At 37.7% G+C, this 24,713-nt stretch overlaps 1 protein-coding gene across 4 annotated transcripts in view; it reads right to left on the reverse strand.

The window, feature by feature from the left end:
- CCDC141 (coiled-coil domain containing 141) overlaps positions 1-24,713 on the reverse strand; it is a 168,252-nt gene that overhangs the window by 36,957 nt on the left and 106,582 nt on the right. For all 4 annotated transcript variants that reach the window (XM_074338695.1, XM_019739337.2, XM_019739336.2 and 1 more), the window contains 6 exons: positions 14,991-15,132; positions 13,194-13,313; positions 11,305-11,496; positions 5,761-5,937; positions 834-1,013; positions 123-248 (listed from right to left, as the gene is read on the reverse strand). In XM_074338695.1, the coding sequence (XP_074194796.1) occupies positions 123-248; positions 834-1,013; positions 5,761-5,937; positions 11,305-11,496; positions 13,194-13,313; positions 14,991-15,132 (937 nt within the window). The remainder of the gene's footprint in view (positions 1-122; positions 249-833; positions 1,014-5,760; positions 5,938-11,304; positions 11,497-13,193; positions 13,314-14,990; positions 15,133-24,713) is intronic.

The raw sequence follows: 24,713 nt of genomic DNA on the forward strand, positions 1-24,713 counted from the left end.
ATATTTTGTTTTTTAAAAAAAAATATTAATTCACCAGTCTGTTCTAATTAATTAGGTAAACCGCAACCAAATAGTTAAAAAGGTTTTTCCATTAACTCCAGTCTATCAGTTTGCTTCTTCACCTGGAACTGAGGCTTCATTGCATTCCATTTTTTCTGTAGACCTAAAATGGTCTGGAGGCTCCCTCCAAGGTCAAGTGCAGTCATAGGCGTAAGAGCTTCCTGAAGAAGTTTTGCATTGTGACTAGTCTGAAATAAACATCGGATAGTTAGGCATGTGTTTTCTCTGCTACCACCAACAAATATGTTACCACTACTCACCAGTGATGACATGGTGTGTCATCGAACTTTTTAACCCCCATGAAAACACTCATTACCTCGAGTGAGCTCGTAGTTCTAAACCACCAATGAACAAAAGCACAGGCCCTGGGTTTTCTTTACCTTTTTTTATTTTATTGGGGTAAATATATGTATCACCAATTTCAGCATTCTAACTATTTGTAAGTGTGTAGTTCAGTGGCATTATACATTCACACTGGTGGGCACCCATCACAACCATCTATCTTCAGAATTTTTTCATCACCCCGAACTGCAACTCTGCACCCACTTAAACACTAACTGCCCTTCTCCTCAGCCCCTGGGAACCTAGTCTGCTTTCTCTATGAATTTGACTGCTCCAGGTACTCCGTGTAAGTGGCATCATATAATATTTATCCTTTTGTATCTGGCTTATTTCACTCAGCATAACGTTTTCAAGGTTCTTTCATGTTGTACCATGTGTCAGAATTTTGTTCCTTTTTAAGGCTGAGTAACACCCATTGCATAGTCGCTCACCTTTTTAAGTTGCTCCTTGAAAGCTCCCCACTGCTGTTTCACAGGCTTGCTTGCAGAGGCTTTAAGTTGCCATGCCATCCGGAGGCGGCTGACTTCTTCCCTTTCTGCCTTCTGGCTTTCCATAGTGTTCTCCATAAAGTGGACTTTACTTTTCACATTGAATACTTCATTTTCTTTTGCCTGTTGAATTAGCAATCTATTAAATGGCTTTTCTTTCCAAAGCAATGCAACATTTTTGCATACAACCACTCTAGGAGGCAAACACTTGATCACAACCAAAACAGAACACAGTTCTGATATCAAGACCCGTCAGAAACACCTGTGCAGAGACACAGCTGGGCTCTAAGCACTCACATCAGGTCCTGAGTTCTTCAAGACCCCAGCGGTATTTGAGCCCCCTGCTATGGTCTGGGGTTTTTGGGGGTCTTAAGGAGAGGGTGACTGAATGAGTACTGGGATCCAGAAATATTAAAGTCAAGGTTATTTTAATATATAAATTTTAAAGTGTATTCTACCTTTCATTTTAATAGACTCAAGAGCAGATGTCAAAATCTCAGTATCAGGGAATATGAGGGGCCACGTTGTTCCAGGCCTTTTTCTTCTTTTAACTATCCCATTGGATAGATTATAATGAGTTGCCCATGTAAGCAGTCTCTCAAGTTACTCCCTTTTGTGAGAACTGAAATGTGCATCTATATTTCTCTCTATTTGTATCTCTATTGTGCACCAGAAGCACAGTATCTAAATTCAAAGACTTCCTTACCCAACTTCCATATGTTCTTGCTGACTGATTTGAAAGCCATTAAACAATGGCTGTAAACAAGGGGTAATTCAGTTGGAGGTAGAAGGATAAGAGAGGTAAAGAGTAAGACCCTGTGCTATTTTATGTGCAAACATCAAAAAATGCAGACCAGGGGCAGCTGTCTAGCTCAGTTGGTTAGAGCGCGGTGCTCTTCACAACAAGGTTGCTGGTTCGATCCCCACACGGGCCACTGTGAGCTGTGCCCTCCACAACTAGATTGAAACAACTACTTGACTTGGAGCTGATGCGTCCTGGGAAAACACACTTAAATAAATAAGACAGTTAAAAAATGCTTTAAAAAAATGTAGACGAATATATGTTTGGTGAAATAACGATTCTTACTTTGATGGTCTTTCTCAATAAATCCTTGAATTCTCAAGGAGCAAATGTACATGGATTTCTATAATACCAATGACAACTAAGTATCTAAAAGTCAAGGGGCCATTTACATTGTAGTAGTCAGAAGATAGCATCATAAATTGTAACAAGATATTTTAAACAACAGGTTATCTTATTTTTAAATTATTTTAAATGGCATTAATATTGTATATTTATGTTTTATATTAATTTAGACATCATAAAGTGTCAATTAATTGCAAAAAACATCATTGCAGGTCCTAAATGAGATTTCCCCAAGGAATTTTGGAATCTAGGAATAAAACGATATATTCTGTAACTATGATTAACAAGAGGCTATGTATTACAAGCGACATTAGAAAATCTCAGCAGGATCCAACCCAAATCATAAATTTTATCTATGCTGAAAATAGAGTTACGGTATCTTTCACATACTATTAAGAAACTACGAAGAAACATGTAGTATAATACATAACTGAATAAAAACTTGGAAACTGTAGCATGCCAGTGACCGCTGCAATCAGCAGGGTATGATGGTCTGAGAGAGGTTAGAAAAAGGAAAGCTGTCGCAGGATTTGTTGATGTCTAGCTAGCAGGATCCAAAAAGAGCGATTATGCATTTGGCAGACTTCAATATTTTGACCACTCAGGAAGATTAAATAATTTGCCCAAGGTCCAGTTAGTAAACACACTATTCACTCTACTTCGGTGTAAGGGCATGGAAAAACCTGCAATAACCTGGTCTAATAGGGTACTAAATTACCCATTCTCCACTTAGATTCAGGCACAATGAATTATCTTTAGATGTCTTGCTGTCTAGGTATCTTGATAACAGAAGGCACTATCCCAGAGAGCATCCTTTGTATTCACTACTATAAATTAGTAAATTGGCACTTTCATCAAGATGTCTGCCAGATTTCTCACTTAAATCAGCTTTTCAGATCTTGATGATACTTAGATGAACTGAAAATTTTTCAATTTCAAGCTTGAAAATATGATCCACGGCAACCTAATCAAGAGCGGAACACCCAGCGGAATATGCCAGCTGGCCTTCTTCCTTCTTAACAACCAAACTGGTTACCACATTTCAACAATAATGTGTTTTGTGTTTTTTAAAGCCTAATGGTCCAAAAGATATGAAGAGAATAAAAAATGTGTTTTATTTGCTTCATCAATAATTTCTGATCTCAGACAGTTGCTAATCCAATAAAGTTAACTATTAAGTGGCTCTTAATTCTTATCAATAAGGAGGAATTTATTTATCATCTGACAGTGGTAAGGACCTTATGTATTTTTTATACATAATGCCTGATATTTGATAAATATTCATTAGTCCTGCCAAGACAAGATTACATGACTGGAAACCAAGATAAAAAGTAGAAAGTAGAAACAACTCCAGATCCCGATGTAGTAATGAGCTGACACACACTTTTAAGTGCCCTTAGTTAATATGGTCAAAAATTATAGCAAAGGGGGAGGAAGGATAAGAAAGAGAATTTCATCGGCAATTGAAATCTAATAAAAAAGTACCAATGGAAATTTCATAACCGAAATAAAAATTCTGAAATGAAGTTAGTAATAAAAAAAAGACCAAAAAAATGCAGTTTGCAAATATTTGAATTCCCTTATTAGTCTAAATTAGAGAAATGCACAAGTAAGAAATGGGAGAATATATACTGAACAAAGTAAAAATGTAAGATAGATTAGATAGATACAAGATACATAGATGATAGATAATACATGTTCTAAATGTTCCAAATAAAAAAAATAATAATTTTTTACTATAAACAACAGTATAACATACGAACATGGGCAAATTGCTTAGCAAGTTTCCTCTGATGCTTAAAGATAGTATTAGATAAATTAGAACTAGTCAAGGTATATTTTTGTTTCCACATATATTTAACAAGAATGGTCTTCAAACAACAAAGGTTGAGAAAAAGAAGACGAAGAGAAAATTGCAGCTGAAAGTAGATGAGGGTGGTTAGATGGAACCCAACTCGTACAAATGAATTCAGGCCCAGACTGAGTTGAATCATATCTCAGAATACTGAGAAAACTGCAGATGTCAGATATATTTGCAAATCTACAGAAAATAGGAGAAGGGTCAGAAAATTAGAGAAAGAAAAATTATTTGACTTTCAAATGGGGAAAAGGATGGATTACATAATTTACAGATGGGAAAGCTTTACAGAGAAGACCAATGCCATAAATTCATCACTGATCAATCCATTTGTGATCACTTTGGAAAGCATCCCTTGATCACCAGGAGTCAACTTGATTTCTGTCAGATTACATGTATGTAATTGATAGGATACTAGGTAAATAGACCTCCCTTTGAGTCGTGTCTCCCATTATAAACTAAGAAAAACACTGTGAAATCGTGGTTGGATTAAAGTACTATTTGAAGCATCCATGATTGTTTAAAAAAACTGGTTAATTAACTGATTGCTTAATGGCTTGGGATGTCAACCTGCCCCTTACACACTTTTATTCATTATCAGATTGTAGCTAGAAGTCTTCTTTCTCAATGTATAGAATTAAACACAGGAGAGATGGCTAATATAGTAGATAGCAGGTCCAAAATTAATTTGACAAGATGGAAACATGGGGGAAGACTAACCAAATGACTTTAAATAGGAATAAATATACGACCCACATTTGTATGTAAAAGATAAATAGCTGACATAAGATGGGAGAGACCTAGCTTGGCAGAAATTACAATAAAAATGTACGACAGTTTTATTCAATCCCAAGCTTAATATGAATCAGCAAAGTGAAATCCTCGCTAAAAATGCTTGTATGCTCTTAGGTCTCACTAGTAAAGAATGATGTCCACTTTGTTGTTCTGGGTATTTAAGTTGTACTTCACTTTTGGTTACATTTTATGAATGATTTCGACAAATCATAGAAAATTCTGGGAGGAAGGATCAGGATGGAGAGAGAAATGAAGCTACCTCCCAAATGACAGAAAGGAATTGCACGTGGTTAGCCACAGAACAGACTCAGATTAGACACAGGAACTATTTCCTACGTTTGAAGGACTTTGCATGTGTAAGAGGAATGAAGCATGAATACTTTTCCCCTGTGTCGCTATGGAGGGTTAGAACCAGATATGAAGACAGATTTCACTTAACATTAAAACAGACGTTTTCTAGTAGCTGGCGTTCTCTAACAATGAAATGCTCAGTTTCATTAGGAAGACACCAAAGTATTGAGGGAGAGGAGGATTAGCCATCTTTTAAGAATTCTGCAGAGCTCTTTATATGGGTCAGAGGTTGATATTAGGATTCTAGAATATTTTACCAATATAAGTGGACAACTAAAGTTTAGGGTGTGTGTCTAAATGTAATGGAGCTTCACTATAAAAAGGTCTGTTATAGTAAGAAATTCTTCAAAATGAAGATGCATCCTAGACATTGTCTTTAGCCCCAGGCAATTTTGGAAGGACCTTGTTGCACACTCTCAATGTAACTTAGAACTTTTGAGTGAACTTCTATGTAATGATAAAAAATATTGCATTTGGATTATAGTCACTCTTCCTTCTTACTAGTAAAAATAACTGTCACATTATAAAGTAACAAGAGGTCTAGGATTAAATAAACATATAAATGCTGGGCTTCAGGACTGTTCTAGGTTGAATGAAACTAAAACGAACTTTCTAAATCCACATTACTAATTAATTGATAATTGAACTTTTGAATTTAGGATTTTAACTTTGACAAGTAATCCTTGCAGAAGCTGTGACTCACATAATATCATTCTCACCATATTTATTAAATTAAGGAACTGAAGCCCTAGGTCTTGAGTTAAAAAACTCCTCTTTAAAAAGAGCTGCCACTGCTCAGCAGACTCAGACTGGTACTTGGCCTCAGCAGTATCCTCTTCCCGCCGCGGGTTTTCAGTTTGGTAAAACTCCTTTAGGCTCTGACACTGCTCCTCTATCTAAAAATAAGGAGAATATAAATGCAAGTTAAGAACACTTAAACACATTTTTAAAGAAAAATGACACTAGATTCCAATAAAAGCCTATATAAAAATTAAATGGAAACTACATCCCAGATTTCTTTAATTATTGAATATTGTCAAATTTACTGAAAAGGTGTGAAAATCTATTTAGGTTGTTGACAGACAAGAATACCACTGGGCAGTAAATTGGGCTGACACGTTTATTATCTATAAGACCTATTTACTATAGCCAAAATCATATTTATGTATTGTATATATGCATGTTTTGTAAATGAGGATAATTTATGTCAAACATCAGTGTGAATCATTTAAAGCTGAGTTTTATAATTCAGAAGAAAGCTATATATATATATGAATATATATACCTATATATGTAATTATGGAATATGAATCAGAAAAAATGTAAGTCCATGAAAAAATACTAGTAAATCACGATTTGCTTCTAATAAGTGATAAACCAGAACAAGAGTACACACAATTACTAATTTTTGGTACAAGTGTTAATATGAAACTGTTCCCATGAGCTAATCTTACTAAGAAACATTACTTTACCTCCTTATATTTTTTTCATTTGCTAACCCAATGTAAGCAATACTAGATTATTTTCAACCACTCTCTTTGAATAGAGCTTATATAAAATCAAATGTGTCTGCAGAACTATAGATGAACATGTAATTAGCTCATGTAGAAATAGGAGAAAATTTTTGCCACAAGTTTTTGTGCATTTTGAACCATGTTTAATGGCCACTAGGACAAGACTCAAAGAGCTCCTAACTACCAAAGCAATGTAACCAAGGAGAGAGATTTCAGGCAATGGTTAGTCACTGTATTTTAAAGCTTTGAACAACATGCTTAATTTAAATGAGCTTAATAGGAGAGCTTGCACGTGGAGCTCAGAAACAGTTCTCTCCTCATTTCCCACATTCCATTTCTCCATGGCCCGGTTTGCCTGATGCCCGTTTCCCCAGCCCAGAATGAGCTTTTCTCAGTTTTTTGCTTTTATTCATTCTTTATGAGGTAGTTAAAATGCCACCTCCTTCATGGATTCTTCTAAGATTCCCTAGTAAGAATTAAGCATTTATTTCCTTGGGTTGCCAAAGATAGTTCTGGAAGAAAGAGAACCAAAATCAAATTATTACAACTCAAGGCCACGTTTATGCACAATGCTAAGGGCACACTGAGAGGGGACCACCAACTCTGCATCGAGTAAACAGAGAACTTCCCAAAGGAGGTGACATTGATTTGTGTCTTTCAGAATTGTCCAGGGTGAGGTGGAAGGAATAACTTGTGTGAAGGCACAAGTATGAAAATACTGATGGCTCGGAGCATGATAAATGATCTGATTGTGTGGGTGACGTTTGGCTTGTGCAAGCTGAGTGGCAAAAAGGAAGCTAGAAGGATAATTGTGCTGGGATAAAACCCACCAGCAGGTTTCAACTTGTTTTCTATTATAACCAACATGATGTGACACGTTCTCATTAGTTTGAAGCAACCGATAGCTAGCACAGTGACTCAGAATGAGCATGACAATCATCAGTAAGTACTTCAATAGCACTGTGCACGACAGGCTGGGTGTCAATTTGATGGGCTGTCAGTTGTGTGCAATTCTCAAAACATGAACTTTAATTCATCCACCCTTTCCAACTGTTCAAAAAAGCCTCCTTGAATGCAAGTGAGAATGATACCATTATAGGAATTCCCTTGAATCTGTATCAGTGTATTTTTAAGTGAATAATGATAAACTTTAATATTTTATCCACTTTTAGTAAAAGGTACTAGCACCTTGCTTCACAAATTACATTTGTTAAACTGCCTGAATTTCAGGAGGTAATATGATTAGATTTACTTTAGAGTGACCATTTTTTGAAAGCAGGAGTGAAGGGGGGGATGACAGGGGGAAGAGAGAACAGGCAGAGGCAACTTTTTTAAGCCTCTGCAAAAGATGAGGAGGGCCTCAACGGAGGAATGCATGGTGCAAAAGGAGAGTAAGGGGAATTCAGAAACCTTTCAGGTTGTCTTTCTAGAGAGACACAGGATAGCATGACCTTTGAAATAGGAAAAAACGAAAGGGAGTAGATTGGTGATTAAACTTAGGCTTTATGTTTACTAGCTGATTAATCTTGTATACCTAACTTCTCAGAGCCCCAAATTTTCCTCATTTGGAAAATAGGGATAATAGTAAATAAACATAGAGGTGTTGTAAAGATTATATAAAATCTGGAATGAAAAACACAGAGCCTGTTGCAAAATAAATGCACACTGAGAGAGGGCTGGGGAAAGACTCTGAAGCTTCCACATACGACTTCTGAAAAATGGTGAGGTCATTAACCCAATGCCAAACTACAGAAAGAAAACTTATTTGAGGGAAAGATAACCAATTGTGCTTTGCTGAGTTTCAGGAGCCCACAGGATACATAGGTAATTAGTATAACCAGAAGTTGAAAGCATTTGTCTGGAGCTTAGAACTGTTGGGGCTGAGGAGCCATTTCTGAGTTATTGGTAAATTGAAACCATACATGGGTGTGTGTGCAATTTTTGTAAGAAACATGTGTAGAGTGTGCAAAAGGAAGAGAACAGGCAAGAACTCTGGGACCCACCATACTTCAGGAAAAGGGAACTGAGTTGGGAAAAAGGACAAGGAGTAGATAGAATAGAAAAAATTATTCCACTTATGTGAAAATACCCAAACAAGACAAATCTATAGAGATAGAAAGCAGATCAGTGCTTGCCTGAGGCTGGGAGTAGAAACCAGGATTGACTGAAAATGTGCACGAGGGCTCTTTTTGGGGTGATGGAAATATGCTAATACTGGAGTACAATGATGGTTTCATAACTCAATAAATACATTAAAAATCATCACACTCCAAAATAGGTAAATTTTATGCTACCGTGTTTCCCTGAAAATAAGACCTAGCTGGACAATCAGCTCTAATACATCTTTTGGAGCAAAACTTAATATAAGACCTGGTCTTATTTTAGTATAAGACTGGATATAATATAATATAGTATAATTAATATAATATAATACCCAGCCTTATATTAATTTTTGCTCTAAAAGATGCACTAGAGTTGATTGTCTGGCTAGGTCTTATTTTCGGGGAAACACGGTATGTAAATTCACCTCAATAAATCTGTTTTTGCTTTTTTAAGCCACAGCAGATAAGAATAACTGGATTAAATAAATGTGGCAGAGAGATTAAGCAGGGTGAAGACTGAAAATACACCATTTCATTTGTCAACACGAGGAAGTGGCTTATAGGAACATTTTCAGTGGAGCAAAGAAGTGGCAGATGGCAGGATAGAAAAGAAAATAAGCTAACCTGCCATGGGATGAGGACTAAAGAGAATGAATGAGCAGAGGCAAGACATGTCTTCTTCCTATTGCAACAGTCCAGTTGTGAAGGGAAGGAAAATTATAGAGTGGTTGCCTCCATAAGGACAAGACTATGTGGGCATAACTGTAGACCAAAAGGAAGGAAGCAAAGGAAAAAGCAAACTTGAAAAATTAGAGAAGGTGGCTAGTGCTATATTCTGAAGGATATGGAAGCATATAGGGAGGGATTGATTTCTGATTAACGCTGAACAGAAGTAGGGATTTCACTTTATTGGCGATGATGGAGGAGGCGTAAATATGCCAATTGGTTTGGAAGTCGAGGAAGTTAGGCTCAATGGCCACAATTTTTTTTTTCCAGTCACATATGAGGTCAACGCATTGGCGGAGATTTAAGTGTGGAAAGGAGGAAGATGTTTGAGAATCGCCACTGAATGGGTGCCAACTAGGGAGCATATGGGAGCCCCAGCTGAGACAGAGACTCATACATTTGTAGCAGTGCCAATCAGCACCATTGTATGATTTTCCGCAGGAGGATCTGGAAGCTTGGAAAGGAAAGCTAAGTAAATAAGAGTGTCAGATTGATCTAGTATTAGGAATTGGCAGAGTTAGTCAGGGCGGAAGGCAGAAAGTGGAGGGCATGGAGAATGAAACGCAAATGAGTAACCAGGCGCTGGAGAGGAAAAAAGGAAAACGTGAGCGGGTAGGAGAGTGACAGACTGAGAGCACTGCCAAAATTTGAAGGACAGAAGGTTCTGCCAGATAGGAAAATAGATTAAGTGAAAACTGGGAAGATGAAAGGATGAAACGTTGTCGTGAGGAAGTGTTTGCAAAGCTACGGTTTCAGCCCTAAACCCAAATCTCATGGTCCCAGCGGCTACAGTGGGCCATGGAAGGGGTTACTGAACTGGACGACAAGAAGGTACAGTTGGCAATGAAGACACAGGAAGCAAGCACTTCTTTGTACCTTCTCCACCATTAAAAGTTCTGAATAAACATGTTTATCAACAGGATAATCCTGTCAGTTGAAATACCTCTGCCAAACCACGAGAGGTTGGGACTAAGAGAAACTTTGAAAAGTCAGAAATGACAAAAGGTGGAGTAAAGATGTAGAAAAGCAGGCAGCGGTTAGCTGAGATTTCCAGGGTCTGGACATGGCACTCCTCCAAACAATTACAGAAAGCAAGCTGACAGAGGAAATGTGGGTAGGCCAGACGGCGGTGTTGGGAGGTTAAGGGGAAAGTGTTGGGAGGGTGGAGGTGAGAACATGGAAATCTAGCACGCTACCTAACTTTGGGTGGCTTTATCCCTGAGTGACCTTGCTGGTTCTACCTCCTAATGAACCTCCTGAAAGGAGGGTGAGCAGCGTGCCTCTGAGTGCACTGGGACCAGAGTTGAATGAGGAAGGACCCTAGCACTTTTATAATACTGACATCATCTCCAAGACACTGGGACCATTGAGAGATGGAATCCTAGTCTGCTAGAGGCAGTGTTACAGATTGTCTATACACCCCTGTCAAAATAGTGCCTTGGAAGAAGTTCTCTGCAGTAACGTGTCAAGAGGCATAAACTGTCAAACAAAAACAGATTTGAGAATAGATGCAAAAGCCCATAATTTCCAATTCTGTGTATTTTAAATGAATCACATGAACTGCTTAGGTATTCAAAGAAATCCAAAGTTTAGACGATGACTTATTTTATAATAATTTTGTTCTACAGTTATGATATTGTAAATACATAAAGATAAAAAGTGTCCCAACAGAATCACTTTGCTTTTTTGTGTACATAGCTACACATACATGCTGTATAATGTTTTAGTAAAAGAGCTTACTCTTTTAGTGCTTGTATGAGGCCTTGGTGAATGAAAGGCCTATAAGTGAGTACATGCTCTGGGGTGGAGGACATTCAATGACCTCCATGGGCTTCCATCCCCACAGAAAGCAGGAAGACGGGCAGAAGCCACCTTGCTGATGAAGGTGGCTTGCCACCTTGCCAGCACATTGGTACCGTACCTCCTCTGATGACTTTAGAAATGCCACATAAGTTTGCAGGACTTGTGACCTGGAGCCGATGCTTTGGCCAAGTACGTTTAATTCTTCCTCTAGCCATTTAGCTTTAGAAAAAAGCAATGCCACTTCATCAGGTTCAAATTCATTTTTCTCTGTCATAAGTTTTGCAGCTGCTTCTAGTTCTTGTGCTGTGTCCTTTGAAAGCAAAGCACAGGGGGTCAGAAGCTGACAGAGGAATCATGAACATTCACATTTCATTACCTCCTGCACATGCATCTATTATGATTATTAATTGAACTTGTACCAAGATTCTCCTCAATAAAAGAAAGGCACAACTTTCAAAATTTAAAAAAAAAAAAGGTATCTTAAAATAAAAATCATCTCAAATTATTCTTTCACTCTGTCAGCTACACTTCTTGTTTAGCATTCTATTTTCTGTGTCACAAATAGAAGAAAAGTTGTTTGGTATAGAAGATGATAAAACAAAATGGCACAAATGTTTTAAGTAATTTAAATAAAGTTATATACTAGAATTGCTTTATGAAATTAACAATAATAGCTCAAGCAAATTCTTAAACTAATTTTGTTATATTCAAGGTGCAAATTTGTAGAAATTGTTTACTCATTTTAATTCACAAAAAAATGACATATCAATTATGCATTCTTAAATAGCTATCTAGAAGGGTTTTTTAAAAAGTACAGGGGAAATGTTACATATGAGGTCTAAATAGCCTGAAGAGTCAGTGAATTTGACTTGCTTGGGTGTGATATTTTTCGCTTTGAGTGCAATTTCTGTCATGTGAAATCTAACCACTGATTAAACGGAGGAGTAGGTATTGTAGGCATCACAGGTACCACTGCCAGAGAAAGAGTCATGTAAAATTTCATGCAGACCAAGCTAGCAATCAAGCAAAAGTGAAAGGAAAAAATCTCCATTCTCACTTGCGGCAAGAAGAGATGGTTTCCCTACTTGTGTTTAGTATGCTTCCCAAGTACTCCGCTAAATGAAGGCAATTTTAAGAGTGTTGCTTCCAGACAGCACTTGGGAAGGAGGAAGCAGGAGAGTTTCTCCCTGTGCAATTTCCTCCTTCCTTTTAAATTTTTTAAAATTAAAAAATGAAATTGAATTCAGACATATGTTTTATTTTAAACATTTTAAATAATGAATAAAAACCATCTCATTTTTTAAAAATCCGTTCATCTGTGGGTGGGCAGGTGGTGTGTCTGTGAAGGAGGCACTTCTGCTGAGAACTGGGGAGGCAAGGCCATTTCCTGCCAACCTGGGCAAGCCAAGGGACACATGTGATCCACTTTCCTAAACACCTGCTGGGGCAGGCTGGGACTCAGTGGGGTCTGGAGCTGCTAGCAGGAATATTTGACCCTAAGAGCCATGGGAAAGGATGAGAGGGAGCTAGAGAAGTTGCCAGGGAGAGAAGGAACATTTTCTGCTTCTGAAGGTTCAGCGTATAAACAAGATTGTGTTTTTATGTGCCTCCTGGAATCTTGCATTAACTCATGTTGCTTCTGGTAATTTTCTTTCGTAACGTACTCCAGCAGAAAATCACAAATAGGCTTAGAGAAGCACTCTCCCTGCCTCCTCTGGCACCCCAAAATGAGTGACTGACAACTCCCAGGCCAGGAAAAGGCGCCAAATGAATGTTTACAACCAGGCTAGAATGTTGAGTTTCAGTGAGCTCAAACCCCCTAATAAATGCACATATAAATATAAATAATTTAGATACACATAACAGTAGGAGATTTGAAGTCATTATTTGCCACAACATTAATTTAGAATCACAACCCTCCAGAGAACTAAGAATAAGTTTTATAGCTACTGATATAGAAAGAAATCATCTTTACAAAATCCTAACAATAATAATTATTTTATTTACCTTAGCTTGGATGTCTAGTTCCAAATATTTATTCAAAATCTTCCCTGACTCAGAAAGGCTGGAACCAACATCCATTGCATTGGAAAGTACTTGATTGATTTTCTGAATTGACATTTCCGCCTTTAGGAATAAAGAATATGTTGTAAACTTAGTAATATGTTTTTGCATATATGTATGCATATGTACAGAGAAGATAAATAAATAGTACTCTCTATATTCCCATTATACTTTATATATCAATTTTAATCTAAAAAGAGTTTTAAATATTTCCAAATTTCATATTTAAATTAATAACATTGCTCTCCATATGAGGTAATACTACTGACTCACCGATAGAGGGTATATGTTTAAAGATATTTCTTGTAGTAACAGCAATGAGATATAAGCAATCATCCATGTCCTCTAAGAACTTATTATCTATGAGTATATTACATACAAAGGAGAATGCACTTGCCAACACAGCAGACATGAATTTATCTGATTAATTGAGTCACAATCATCCACTGTAAGTTGAATAGGGTTCAATTTACAGGTACATTTTGAAGTAGAGGTCCAGAGCAAGGTATTAGATCACCTAAGATTTTCTATTTTTAGGACTGGGGGACCGTGGGGCAGCACCATGCCCTGTACATGTGATAATAAAACACAGGAACATGCCTAGATGATGTAATTGATACTGTAGAAGACTATATGTGATCTTCAATACACAAGAATCAGTGAATAAAGTGACCTTTACAGGTTCTATTACATTCAAGTTACTGCCTGCATCCCTGGGCTCTAACTAGAGCTCATACATCCCAGCGTCACACTGGGTATGAATTGGCAGTATGATGATGGCCACAGCTGTTGGAGTCCCTACTACATTTTCCACCACCATCGAATTTGCTTGACTCTCAAGCTCTAGGGAATGTGGCACCACAGCTGTCATCATATTTGGAGTCTCCCTGGACCCAGGCATCAGAACAAGGCTCAAATTCCCAGATTTCTGGATCAATAACAGGTAGGGAGGCAATTTAGATAGGGACATGGCTATTTATTGGTCATTTGGACTTCACTGTCCTACAAAGTCTACTAATTCTACTTGTGTAAGTCAGGCATATAAGTTTATTGTATCACATGAAAACATCATTGAAAATCTAAGACCCATCCTATGCAACAAGGCTCATTAACATTAATGTCATTGGGACATTCCTAGTTTTTGCTATATATCCTCCCACAGATAAGCAAATTTTTATTTAGTCAGATGGTAGCTGCCTGATTTTATTCCTCTTTGAAAACAGGAAATAATAGTCTCCCAAATCAAGCCATGTATTTACTCTGTAGAGGATTTTCACACATATACTTGCATTCAGATGACTGACCTAGTGCAATAAAACTCATCACTTTTGGTATTGACCTATTTGCTGTCCTTGTGTTGTGTAGTATCAAGTTAACAAAAACTTGTGCATCTTGGAACCATGCACAAAACCCCATAAATCAAGGACATCATCACGAAACGTACCCAGTTAAGTTAATGCAGCTCTGCATTTGTATATACGTGTTCAGAGCCGGGTGGCAGGTAGGATTACATATCTAGTTTTGGCAACCCGGGGCAGGGATGGTTGATGAGCAATAGTGAATTACAGCTCTATTCTGTTCAGTTATTAAAATCTAATGTCGAATGTAAGAGATGCCTAAGGAGACATGTCCCCATCCTCCCCCCAGGCCCATATGCTGTAGTTGCCACACGATCTATTATCACAGAATAAGGAGTTCATCTAAACAGTAGCTTAAGGAGGACACATTTTATGAAACTACCTTCCGTAGGTGGCCCTTCACTGAGGCTGTTAATTGTTGTTTCTTAAGAGCAAATTCCTTGTGCGCTGAACACTGTTCAGTCAGATGATTCACGCGTCTCTGAATGCATCCCATCATTTCATGGACACCGGTCACCTGAGAGCTGAATGGAACAAGCCAGCTGTTAGTTCACTCCACCCCTGTATAGAAGCCCCTGGAACAAGGAACATTTGAAAATGAAACTACTCTTTCATGAGGAGTCTGAGTTGATAGAAGTTATCAAGCTTCGGGCTTTAGGATAATAGAAGTTAAGTAGCTACAGGTCTGGCACCGCAGAGAGCAAAACCAAATTATGTTCCTTTGTTTAAGTCAGTCCCGAGGGAAAAGATGAGTTATGGGTTTTGCAACCAGGTCTAATCTTCTTTTCTAAAGGTTTACTTTTTAATATTTCTCTAAGATGTTTTGAGAACCTTATGGCAAAAAGCACAGTATGTTTGCCAAGAGTTTTCCTGGGGGTGTTATTTAAAAGCTTCATTTATCTAAAGATGCTCTTTGAATAGAAATGTGGCTCAACCAATTAACAAAACATTTACTAATCTAAGAGGGTAAAATATTGATGTAACACTAAGGACCTTGTTCTGCAAGGTTATGAATGCTCACGGCTGCATTCATTAGATGGAAACCAAGTTAGCACCAACAATTAGGAATCTAATGTACTGCTTGTTCATAAGAAAGAAACCAAGCCTCATATTGTCATTTTCACTTCTGCTGGCCTCATGAGAAAAAAGGAAAATGAGAGCTCAAAAAATGAAAATGCCTATAAAACAACAAATGAACCTAGAGTTGGACCCCATTTGCTCCAGTCTAAAGATAGATTAGCAAATTTCCTAACCATTTCCAATTTAGATCCACTGGTAATGCAAGACAATGAAAGAACATTGCTGATGGCATGAGTACTTCTTAATTTTTCAACCTTATTCCTAGGACAGAGCCTCTACTACAATGTTAGAAGTTGAAGTCTTTAGTTTCCTGTCAGTCATTTCCTTCAAACACTAATAAAGATGAACATGATAACTCTTAAATTTAATTACCAAGAGCTGAAAAAGATCTTGGAATGAGGTGCAGATTTCAGTAGTTTTACCTCAAATAATTAATTTATGACTCTGTAAAAATGAATTAAATTAGTAATGAAATGAGGGCAAGATCCGAAAGGACTGAGAGGTAAAGGAACGTCACAGGAATGACAATGAAGTTGTCCATGGAGCTGCTTAAGAGGTGAGAATTCATCAAGCAGCTTGAGAATCTAAGAGGTTCAAGTGTGTCCTGTGGGTACCACTGGCGTCCCAGAGAAGTTTAACTGGGGGGAAATCTTCATCCTGAGATACAATGTTCTACAGACATTATACTTAAAACAATTAGTTTTGTATTTTAATAACTCCAAGATAGTGAAGAGTCTAATCAAGAAATCAGGAGAGTTTTAGAAATCAGTTTTATGATAATTAAGTGCACAAATTCTGTAAAAGTAGTGTATTGGTAATACTAATCATATTTTAACTAGGCTTTAGACTTTGAGACATTATATGCTAAAAAGGCACTTAGCCCATTTGTCCTATCTCTTACAGCTCCAAGTTTTCTGTAAGTATGCAAATCTGAGAAGAGAAAGACAAATAAAAAAGTGAATAAGCACTGTGGAAAGACAGTATAGAGAACAAAGTTTGTGAAAGTAATTGGGTAAACATTTTCTAAAAACAATTCCTGAATACTTACTGTGACAGGTTTGCATTTTTAATGTTTTAAGTCGTCTCTTTTCTAATTCTCATAACTACCTTATCATCTGGGTACAACTGTTATCTCCATTTTGCAGATGCACAAACTGAGGAACAGAAACGCTCGGTAACTTGCCCAGGTCACAATTAAGTGGCAAAGCTGGATTTAAACCTGTTCATCGGATCTCAGAGTCCACAGTCTTCACCACCTCTCAGTACCTTTTCTGGGTCTGTAACACATGACCAGGGGTGGAGGGAAGTATTCTTCCTTTAAACTTTCACTTTCCCTAGAGTTGAGAGTTGATGGAAACAGGATTAGCCATCTGGCATGCTCTTTTGAAACTGGGTGGGTTCTCCAGATAGTGCAATGTCTGTCTGTTGTTTTCAAAGTGGCCACTAGAGGGTCCCGGTACCAGCACTGAGAACGGACATCAGGAAACAAAACCAAAATCCAGCATTCCTTCTGTAAAAATACTGCTCTTTGGCAACTTACAAGTTTAATTTAGATGACCTGAAACCAACTAAATAGGCTCTCTCTCTTTCTGTCTTTAGAAGGACCATTCATTTTTGATTTTCCAATGACCTAGGAGATTCAGCCTCATCTTGAGATTCGTGCCTCATCGGTGTGTATCAGCTGCATTGTAAATTCTTGAAGGAAATGGACAACACTCTTTTCATCCATATATCTCTAAGGCCCTGAGCACAGAGCCTGGTAAGTAGGAGATTAATGCATGTTTTTAAATAAAATACACTTTGATCAATAATTAAGGGGAAAGAAGAAACAACGAACAAAAAGAATACACGCACAGATAGTTACTGTATAAAAATGTCACTAGTGTAGTACAGAATTGTACACCTGAAATCAATGTAACTTTACTAACGATTGTCACCCCAATAAACTTTAATTTAAAAAAAATGTCACTAGTAACAGTATCTAGTAGTTTTCAAATAATGATAACTTTGCCCTTTGCTCACTTCTGTAAGTTTTAGGCTATGCAAAGACTGCCCAATTTCTTTGATGGTTTAACATGTATAGGTAGGTGGACCGATACTACCCTCTTCCATTTCAGCCTTAAGGGACAGGCTGAATTGCCGTTTGGCTGTGCATTACTGCCTGGCCACTGTGCACTCCACTCTTACGTGACTTGGATCACTTCCTCAGTATGAGAAGTTCTCTGTTATGTTGCTTACCCTTGCCAGCTCCTGTTTTCCTCTCTCTGTGTCCCAGCTAGATCATCTCTGTCTGCTCTGACATTAATCTCTTACCTCTCCCTGATTCCCAGTTGGAATATATCTGTCAGACTCCTAAGACCAGTGCCACCCCTTCCGTTCCTTCTTTGTGTCAACTTCATCTGTAGGTTATAACCCACCCTGATGCCATTATTTTCCATTAGAAACTTTATACACTGATTTCAGACTTTTCTTTTGAACATCCCAAACATTTTAAAACATGTATAGCATGCATACTGACAATTTTCTCAGAGCCTATAAAGCAGATGGTTTGATCAAAGGAAAAATATGACCTCACTCTCTGCCAGCAATTCTTACACTCACTGAAAATAAATTAATAGATTTCCATCAGTCACCCAGGAGTGAGTCCGAGTACTTCCCAATCATATTAAATAAACGGTGGGATGAGAACTAAGACCGAACAACAGAAACTTGTTGAACGAAGTGCCATCATTTTGCTCTGCGCCTGAAGCCGCACTGCTCATGTGCTGCCTGATTGGGGGGAGAGGGGCTACCAGCGGACTAGACCTCCAGCTCTTAGAATCTGTGACTCTAATTTCATTGTAAATACTGACTGACCTTTGGGCTTCGTCTGTAAGAATGGGTTAGACGGTGCCTGTGAGTATGTGTATGAGGTTCATCAGACTATTCCTGATGTTGACTTGAACTTTTCCAAGCATCACAGATACTCAGAAATGACACATTGTGAAGGCTTCTTCAGACATTTGTTAGAAACTCCATCATGGGAGCCTTTTCTCTCTTGTTCATTGAGTCAGTAGAGAGGAGGGTACGGGGGAAGAAAAGTGATTTTTTCCCCCCAAAAAGCAGAGAATATTGACTTCTGGTTCAAAAATAGACTGCTCTATTTGCTGTATGGAAGCAGTTGCCTTATCTTTGCATCTGCCACAAATTGGGGCTGAGGGAGGGGAGCAAATCCCAATGTTAATGTGTTCTAATGATTCTTTTTGGAGAACAGCAAGTTGCTTTCAAACCTTTCATAAATTCTTATTGGCAGCCCATCTGGATTAGGAGCTGAACCAGATGGCAAGCACTTGAAGAGTTACTCTATCTCATCAGAAGGAACCAGCTGATCATATTTTTCTTTTTGTGTATAGACAAATTACATTTTAAAAATGAAAAAGAAAAAGAAGAAAAAAAAAAAAAATATATATATATATATATATCTTCCTTATCTTTTGCTTGCTGGTTTCTTTTGACAGAGACCCAAACAGTGTCTCTTTATGTTTATGATCTTTATTTTGGAGGAAACAACAGTCGTTCTCTAGATTTCATCTCTAATTGGAAAAAAATGCCATTGGTATTATAGAAGTGAAATGTATGTTTTTACAATTATTTTTCTGACTTAAGCTATATACATCGAGTATCTCTATCAAACAAATCTCTCTCTCTCTCTCTCTCTCTCTCTCTCACACACACACACACACACACACACACACACACACACACACATCTTCAAAATACACATAACAATGAAGAAACAGAAAGTAAGTGGCACTGAAGCTACAGAGCTCCTGGGTTCTGGCCCAGATACATCAGAGATGACCACAAGTTCCATTCCTATGAGCCCACAGAGACCTACACGAAGGGTAGGAGAATACTGGAAATAAGAGGGATGAGGTTCTCCCTCCTCGTAAAAGGAGGTTGAAAAACCCTGTAAACAAGTGCTACTTGGGCCAAGGAGTCAGACATAGCAGGGCAATCAGGAACCATCTTCAACTCCCACCAGATTCTCTGGCTACATCTCTGAGAGCCACTGCGTCTCCATGGGAGCTAACATGACCCTGACCAAACAACAAAACATGGATTCTGGACTGGAGACCTTGTGAGTTCAGGTGGAAGTCATTGCCAAGCTGGCTAAGGACAAAAGAACAAAGAGGAAAAGAACAAAAGCAGGAATATAAAGCCAAAAAACAAACACTTCCACTCCAGGTGAGAGTACAATCTAACATTTCAAAACACATGAGGAAAATAAATCCTAAGAAAGACACTAAACAATCAAGAGATAAATGTACTCTATCTGAAATGAGGATAAGTAATCTGAAAATTACTTTACTATAAATACATCTGAGATCATCAGAGATTAAAAAAAAAAAAAATCCAACACCCATAATAAAAGAACAAGAAACTCCATAACAAAAACAGAAATAAAAACAGAATTGGATATGGAATAAAATGAGCTAGAAATTCTAGAAATGAAAAAAAATGAAAAAATATAGTTATAACAACTTTAAAAAAATCAGTGAATGAAAACAAAGAGAAAATTAGCAAAAGAGAAAATTAGTCTGAGGGATTCACTAAGAATACAACACAAAGAGCTAAAGAATCGAAAAATCTGACAGTTCAGAGACCTGAAGGACAGACTGAAAGGCTCCAACATTCTATGAGGAGTTATAGGAGAAGAGAAAAGAGAGCACAACAGAAAATCAATATTTAAAGAGATAAGTGCTAACAATTTTCCATGATCGATGACACACATCCTCAGATAAAAAGGGCGCAGTAAGAACTAAACAAGCAAATATTCTCATTCGCGATAATTAGAAAAATATAAAAATATAGTTTAAGGTATTTCCTTCCCAAAAGTTTTTCTTTTTGTAGTCCGTTAGTATAATGCCATATATAAAACTTCCATCCAACTTTTACTCATTTAGCATTGTATTGTAAGGCTATTCTCTGTCCTTAAATACTCCTCAAGAACACTATTTTGATATGGGTTTACAATAGTCCATTATGAGCTTGCCCTTAAAATATTAAAACAGCTCTCTATTTTCTGGGAATATTTAGGTGTTTTTCAGATTTGTACTTATTAGAAACAGAACTGTGATGAGTGTTTTATTTATAAGTATGTCCACTTATAGCTCTCCCTCTCTCTTTTCTGGGCTCCTTTCTCTCCAAACCTTCTAATCTGAGAGAACTCCTCCTTAGTCACCCAAGACAGAGATTGCTGCTCTGCCCTTTTAGTCAGGCTTCCTCTACACTCTGCAGTTTCAGACATTCTTACGCTGAGATCCTTGCTACTTCATACCACATTATCAGCATCATACATGAATGAATGCATATTGCAATGAGGGACTCCTAGATCTTTTACAAGATCCTAAACTAGTTACTCCTAGATTTAATGGAAAATGTGAGCTTTCGGTGCTTCCATACTAAGAGTTTCAGAATTATAAAAGCCTGGACAAAATGTTAACAGGCCCAGATTGCAGTTGTGACATTTACTCAACCTCTGAAAAGAACAACTTAATATAGACATAAACATGTTTGAAAAGTGGCTGAGTTAACACTGTCATAAAACTCGATTTTGCAATTTCCGAAATTTCAGTATGTGACATTTACCATCTAAATGCATCACCAAACTTTTTTTTTTTAAACAGATATTTTAAGTTCTTACAGGCTTGGTAGAATTCCCACAAAATGAAATCATAGATGACTCTATTAGGCAAAGGAAATTTCTGTTTTTGTTTCTTTGTTTTGTTTTGTTGGAGAGTTGGATTGTCTTTGTTTTCCATTTAAGATTTTTTAAAATATTTTTTACTATGATAGAGCCTTTCGTTTAATGTCATATCAAGTCCCTTAACATTTCAAATCAAGTCACCTAATATGTAAATACTAAGATGAGGGACATATAAGAGGTTACCTGCATGGTTTCTTTCATCTCTACAAGGTGATGTCGTGGTCTGGATGAGGAGATGATACTGTCACAAGTCAAACTACTAAGGAATGATTCAGAACATCACAGAATGAAAAGTGAAGCCATGAGACAGCTGACAAATACAACGGAATTCAAAAAGCAGTGTGTGTTTGATATGTATTGATTCTGTGCATCCTGGCTAAAGGGTGTAAATCTTTCTCCCATCTCAGATGATCAGATTCACCTATGGCCCTCTCAAATCTCATTCCTTCACTTGTCTTATCCTGATCACAGGAGCTTGGGAAGGTGTCTCCTTTCTCTGAAAAGGGGGCGCCAACACCCACTGTCCTTGAGGCTTTCTTGGGCCTAGAGCACACTCCCTCGATGTGTCATTCTCTGACAGACTGTTAGTAAGGTTCCAGAGATGTGAGTGCAGGTTTATATATCTTTGACTGCCCTTGACGCCTGGTGCTGGTGTGTCATACAAGGTGCTTATATGTACAGTTAGTGAATTTTTAAATAACCGGAAAGAAAGAAACTTTCAGGGAAGGTGAGATTTGAGTTGAAACTAGAGGATACATGGAGCACATTTTAAGCACACTGGAATATAAGAAGAATCCATGTTCACTAAGTGGCCAGGCTCCTTGTTGTTCATTAAAGTGGAATGAAAGCAGTAGACAGACACAAAATGAGCAACCTAACTTAGCGGTTCAGACTTGCATTCAAGTGCTCTACCTCCTACTGCCATGTGACAGGAAGTAGGGCAGGTTACTGACCCTCTCAGTGCCCGAGCATCCTCATCTGCCAAACAGGGACAGTGATACCAGTAGTACTGACATCACAGGGTGCTTTTGAGGGTTAAATTCACCAACATATAGAAAGTGTTTCCAACACTAATGTTTCCATGACTGCTAATGACCATCTGAACAATCTAACTTTCACCCAGATCTTTGATTCTGTCTTATGCTCCAGCGCCCCTGTCACCCTCTCTCTCAGCCACATCGTCCTTTTTTCCATTACACCTTTGCTGTTGCTCTGCCTGGTCTACTCATCTCCCAGCTATTTGCACAGTAGTTCCTTCCCTTAAAGAATCCTTCCCTGCCTACAATGTCTACAATTGTTGCTTCCCCATGGTCACTCTCTATTCCGTCTCACCTTTATAGTTTTTCATAGCACTCATTGCTGTGTAAGAGCATGTTATTTACTGATTTACTTTGTTCATTGACTCCTTCTTCCCACCAGAATATAAGCAGCATGAGGGCAGGCACTCTGCTTATCACACAAGGCTTGGAAGCACCTGATTTACAAAATATGCTCAGTAATATCCTGGAATAACAAACAGACCACGCTGGATCTGAGTCCATAATCATTGACAATATCAACCCAGGCAAGTAGTGGTAATCAACAAATAAAAATCACAGGGAAAAAATGCAAAATCCCAGTTAACTCCTGTTCATATTTCTCTGTAAAATATGAACATATGAAAACTTAACATTAAAAAAGTAATAAATGTTAGATCAAAACAGACAACACTTCAAGTTATATCAAAGCAAAATATTCAATCAGGATGAGGTCTTGTATACACCTTGTGGACAAAAAAAGGTTCTATGGCAAGTAACCTCACAGGGTGATCTGATCAGAAATTCCTAACTGGGCCGGTCATGTTGGGTAGTCACGTCCCAGGCCTGTAACTTTTTAGTAAAAGGTTTATTTTTGCCTTAAGCAATCCCTGTCCATTGTTTCTGTGCATCTAAGTTAACACCCTTTTGAAATGGCTCTTTTCAGACCCCATCTTCTAATGTGTGAACCACCCTTTCAGACCCCTCATCTAAGACATAACCACCCTCAAGAGAGCACATGATTTTAACTAATCTGTAATCCAATCCCTGCCTTAACTTTCTCCCACATCCATGTAATCTTCCTTATGTTCCTTCCTTAATTCCAAATGCATAAAAGAAACTGCAAACTTCTATTCTCCAGGAGCATTTGAGATCTTACTCCCAGGCATATGTCATCAGTTTGGCTCAAATAAACTTATAAAAATTCTCTACAGGTTTAGACGTTTCTTACATTGACAGCTTAAATTCACCATAACAAGGTAGGATGAAAAATGGTACAGTTTGTTATGCAGGGATAGAAATTGAGTCAATACTGAAGCAAATTTACTTGTAAATGTTAAGTTAATTTTAGTTAACAGAAAAATGCAAATGAATACTTCACACAGTGGCCTGGTTTTGCTGGGTGTTTGCATGTCTTTGAGTTCTGAACTGGTAACTACACTGACAAAAAAAAAAAAAAAAAAAAAGAGGTCCCTTGTTTTTGTCCAATTATGGAAAACTTCACCCTCACACAAAGTCTCTGACAGAGCACTTCCAATCACTACAGCTTCCTGTGGCTTAAAAAATGCAGAATATTGCTTGGTAGCAGGCCACCTTTGATCTCTTTTTAGACTGTGTTCAAATGTGATGCCAAACAAGGCCTAGGAGGAGGTGAGGACCTGAAGCTTTCGACTTCAGGAGCTTTCAACTTCACTGCCAGTTTGAGTTTGACCATTGTCACATGCTATTACAAGTCATGTGCAGCATAACTAAGTGCAAATAAACGCATGAAACGCTTTTTAAATTCAACTGTATTTAGATTGTGACAGATATACTCTGAAAAGATAATAAATTATTTAAGGACTCAGAATTACCACCCAATTATAGGGAGGAAATAGAAAAGGCAAGGAAACATTTAAATAATCATTTATTTGGTGAAGCTGTTCCAACTTCAAAGGTGTTTGATTCCAGGACAGAAAAATAGTGTGGACCTGTTCCTAATAAGGTAACGATTACAGAACAATAATGACAAAGGTCTCAGATTCACTGGGCAGCTTCTTCTCAGATAAACAAGAACTTCTAAAGTCCCATTTTTTTGACTAAGAAAAAAAAATCAGATCTAAGGGTCTCTGAAATGCCAACCTGACCCAATACTAAATTCTGTCTTTTATTACCTTATGATAAATGCTTTATTTATCTGTCCTATTTCAAACATAGCCTTTCTCATTTAGTGAAAATGAATATGATTTGGTGCAGCTGACTTTATTGTAATAATTTGAAA

The sequence above is a fragment of the Rhinolophus sinicus genome, linkage group LG01, assembly GCF_036562045.2.
Source record: "Rhinolophus sinicus isolate RSC01 linkage group LG01, ASM3656204v1, whole genome shotgun sequence".
Lineage (NCBI taxonomy): Eukaryota > Metazoa > Chordata > Mammalia > Chiroptera > Rhinolophidae > Rhinolophus > Rhinolophus sinicus.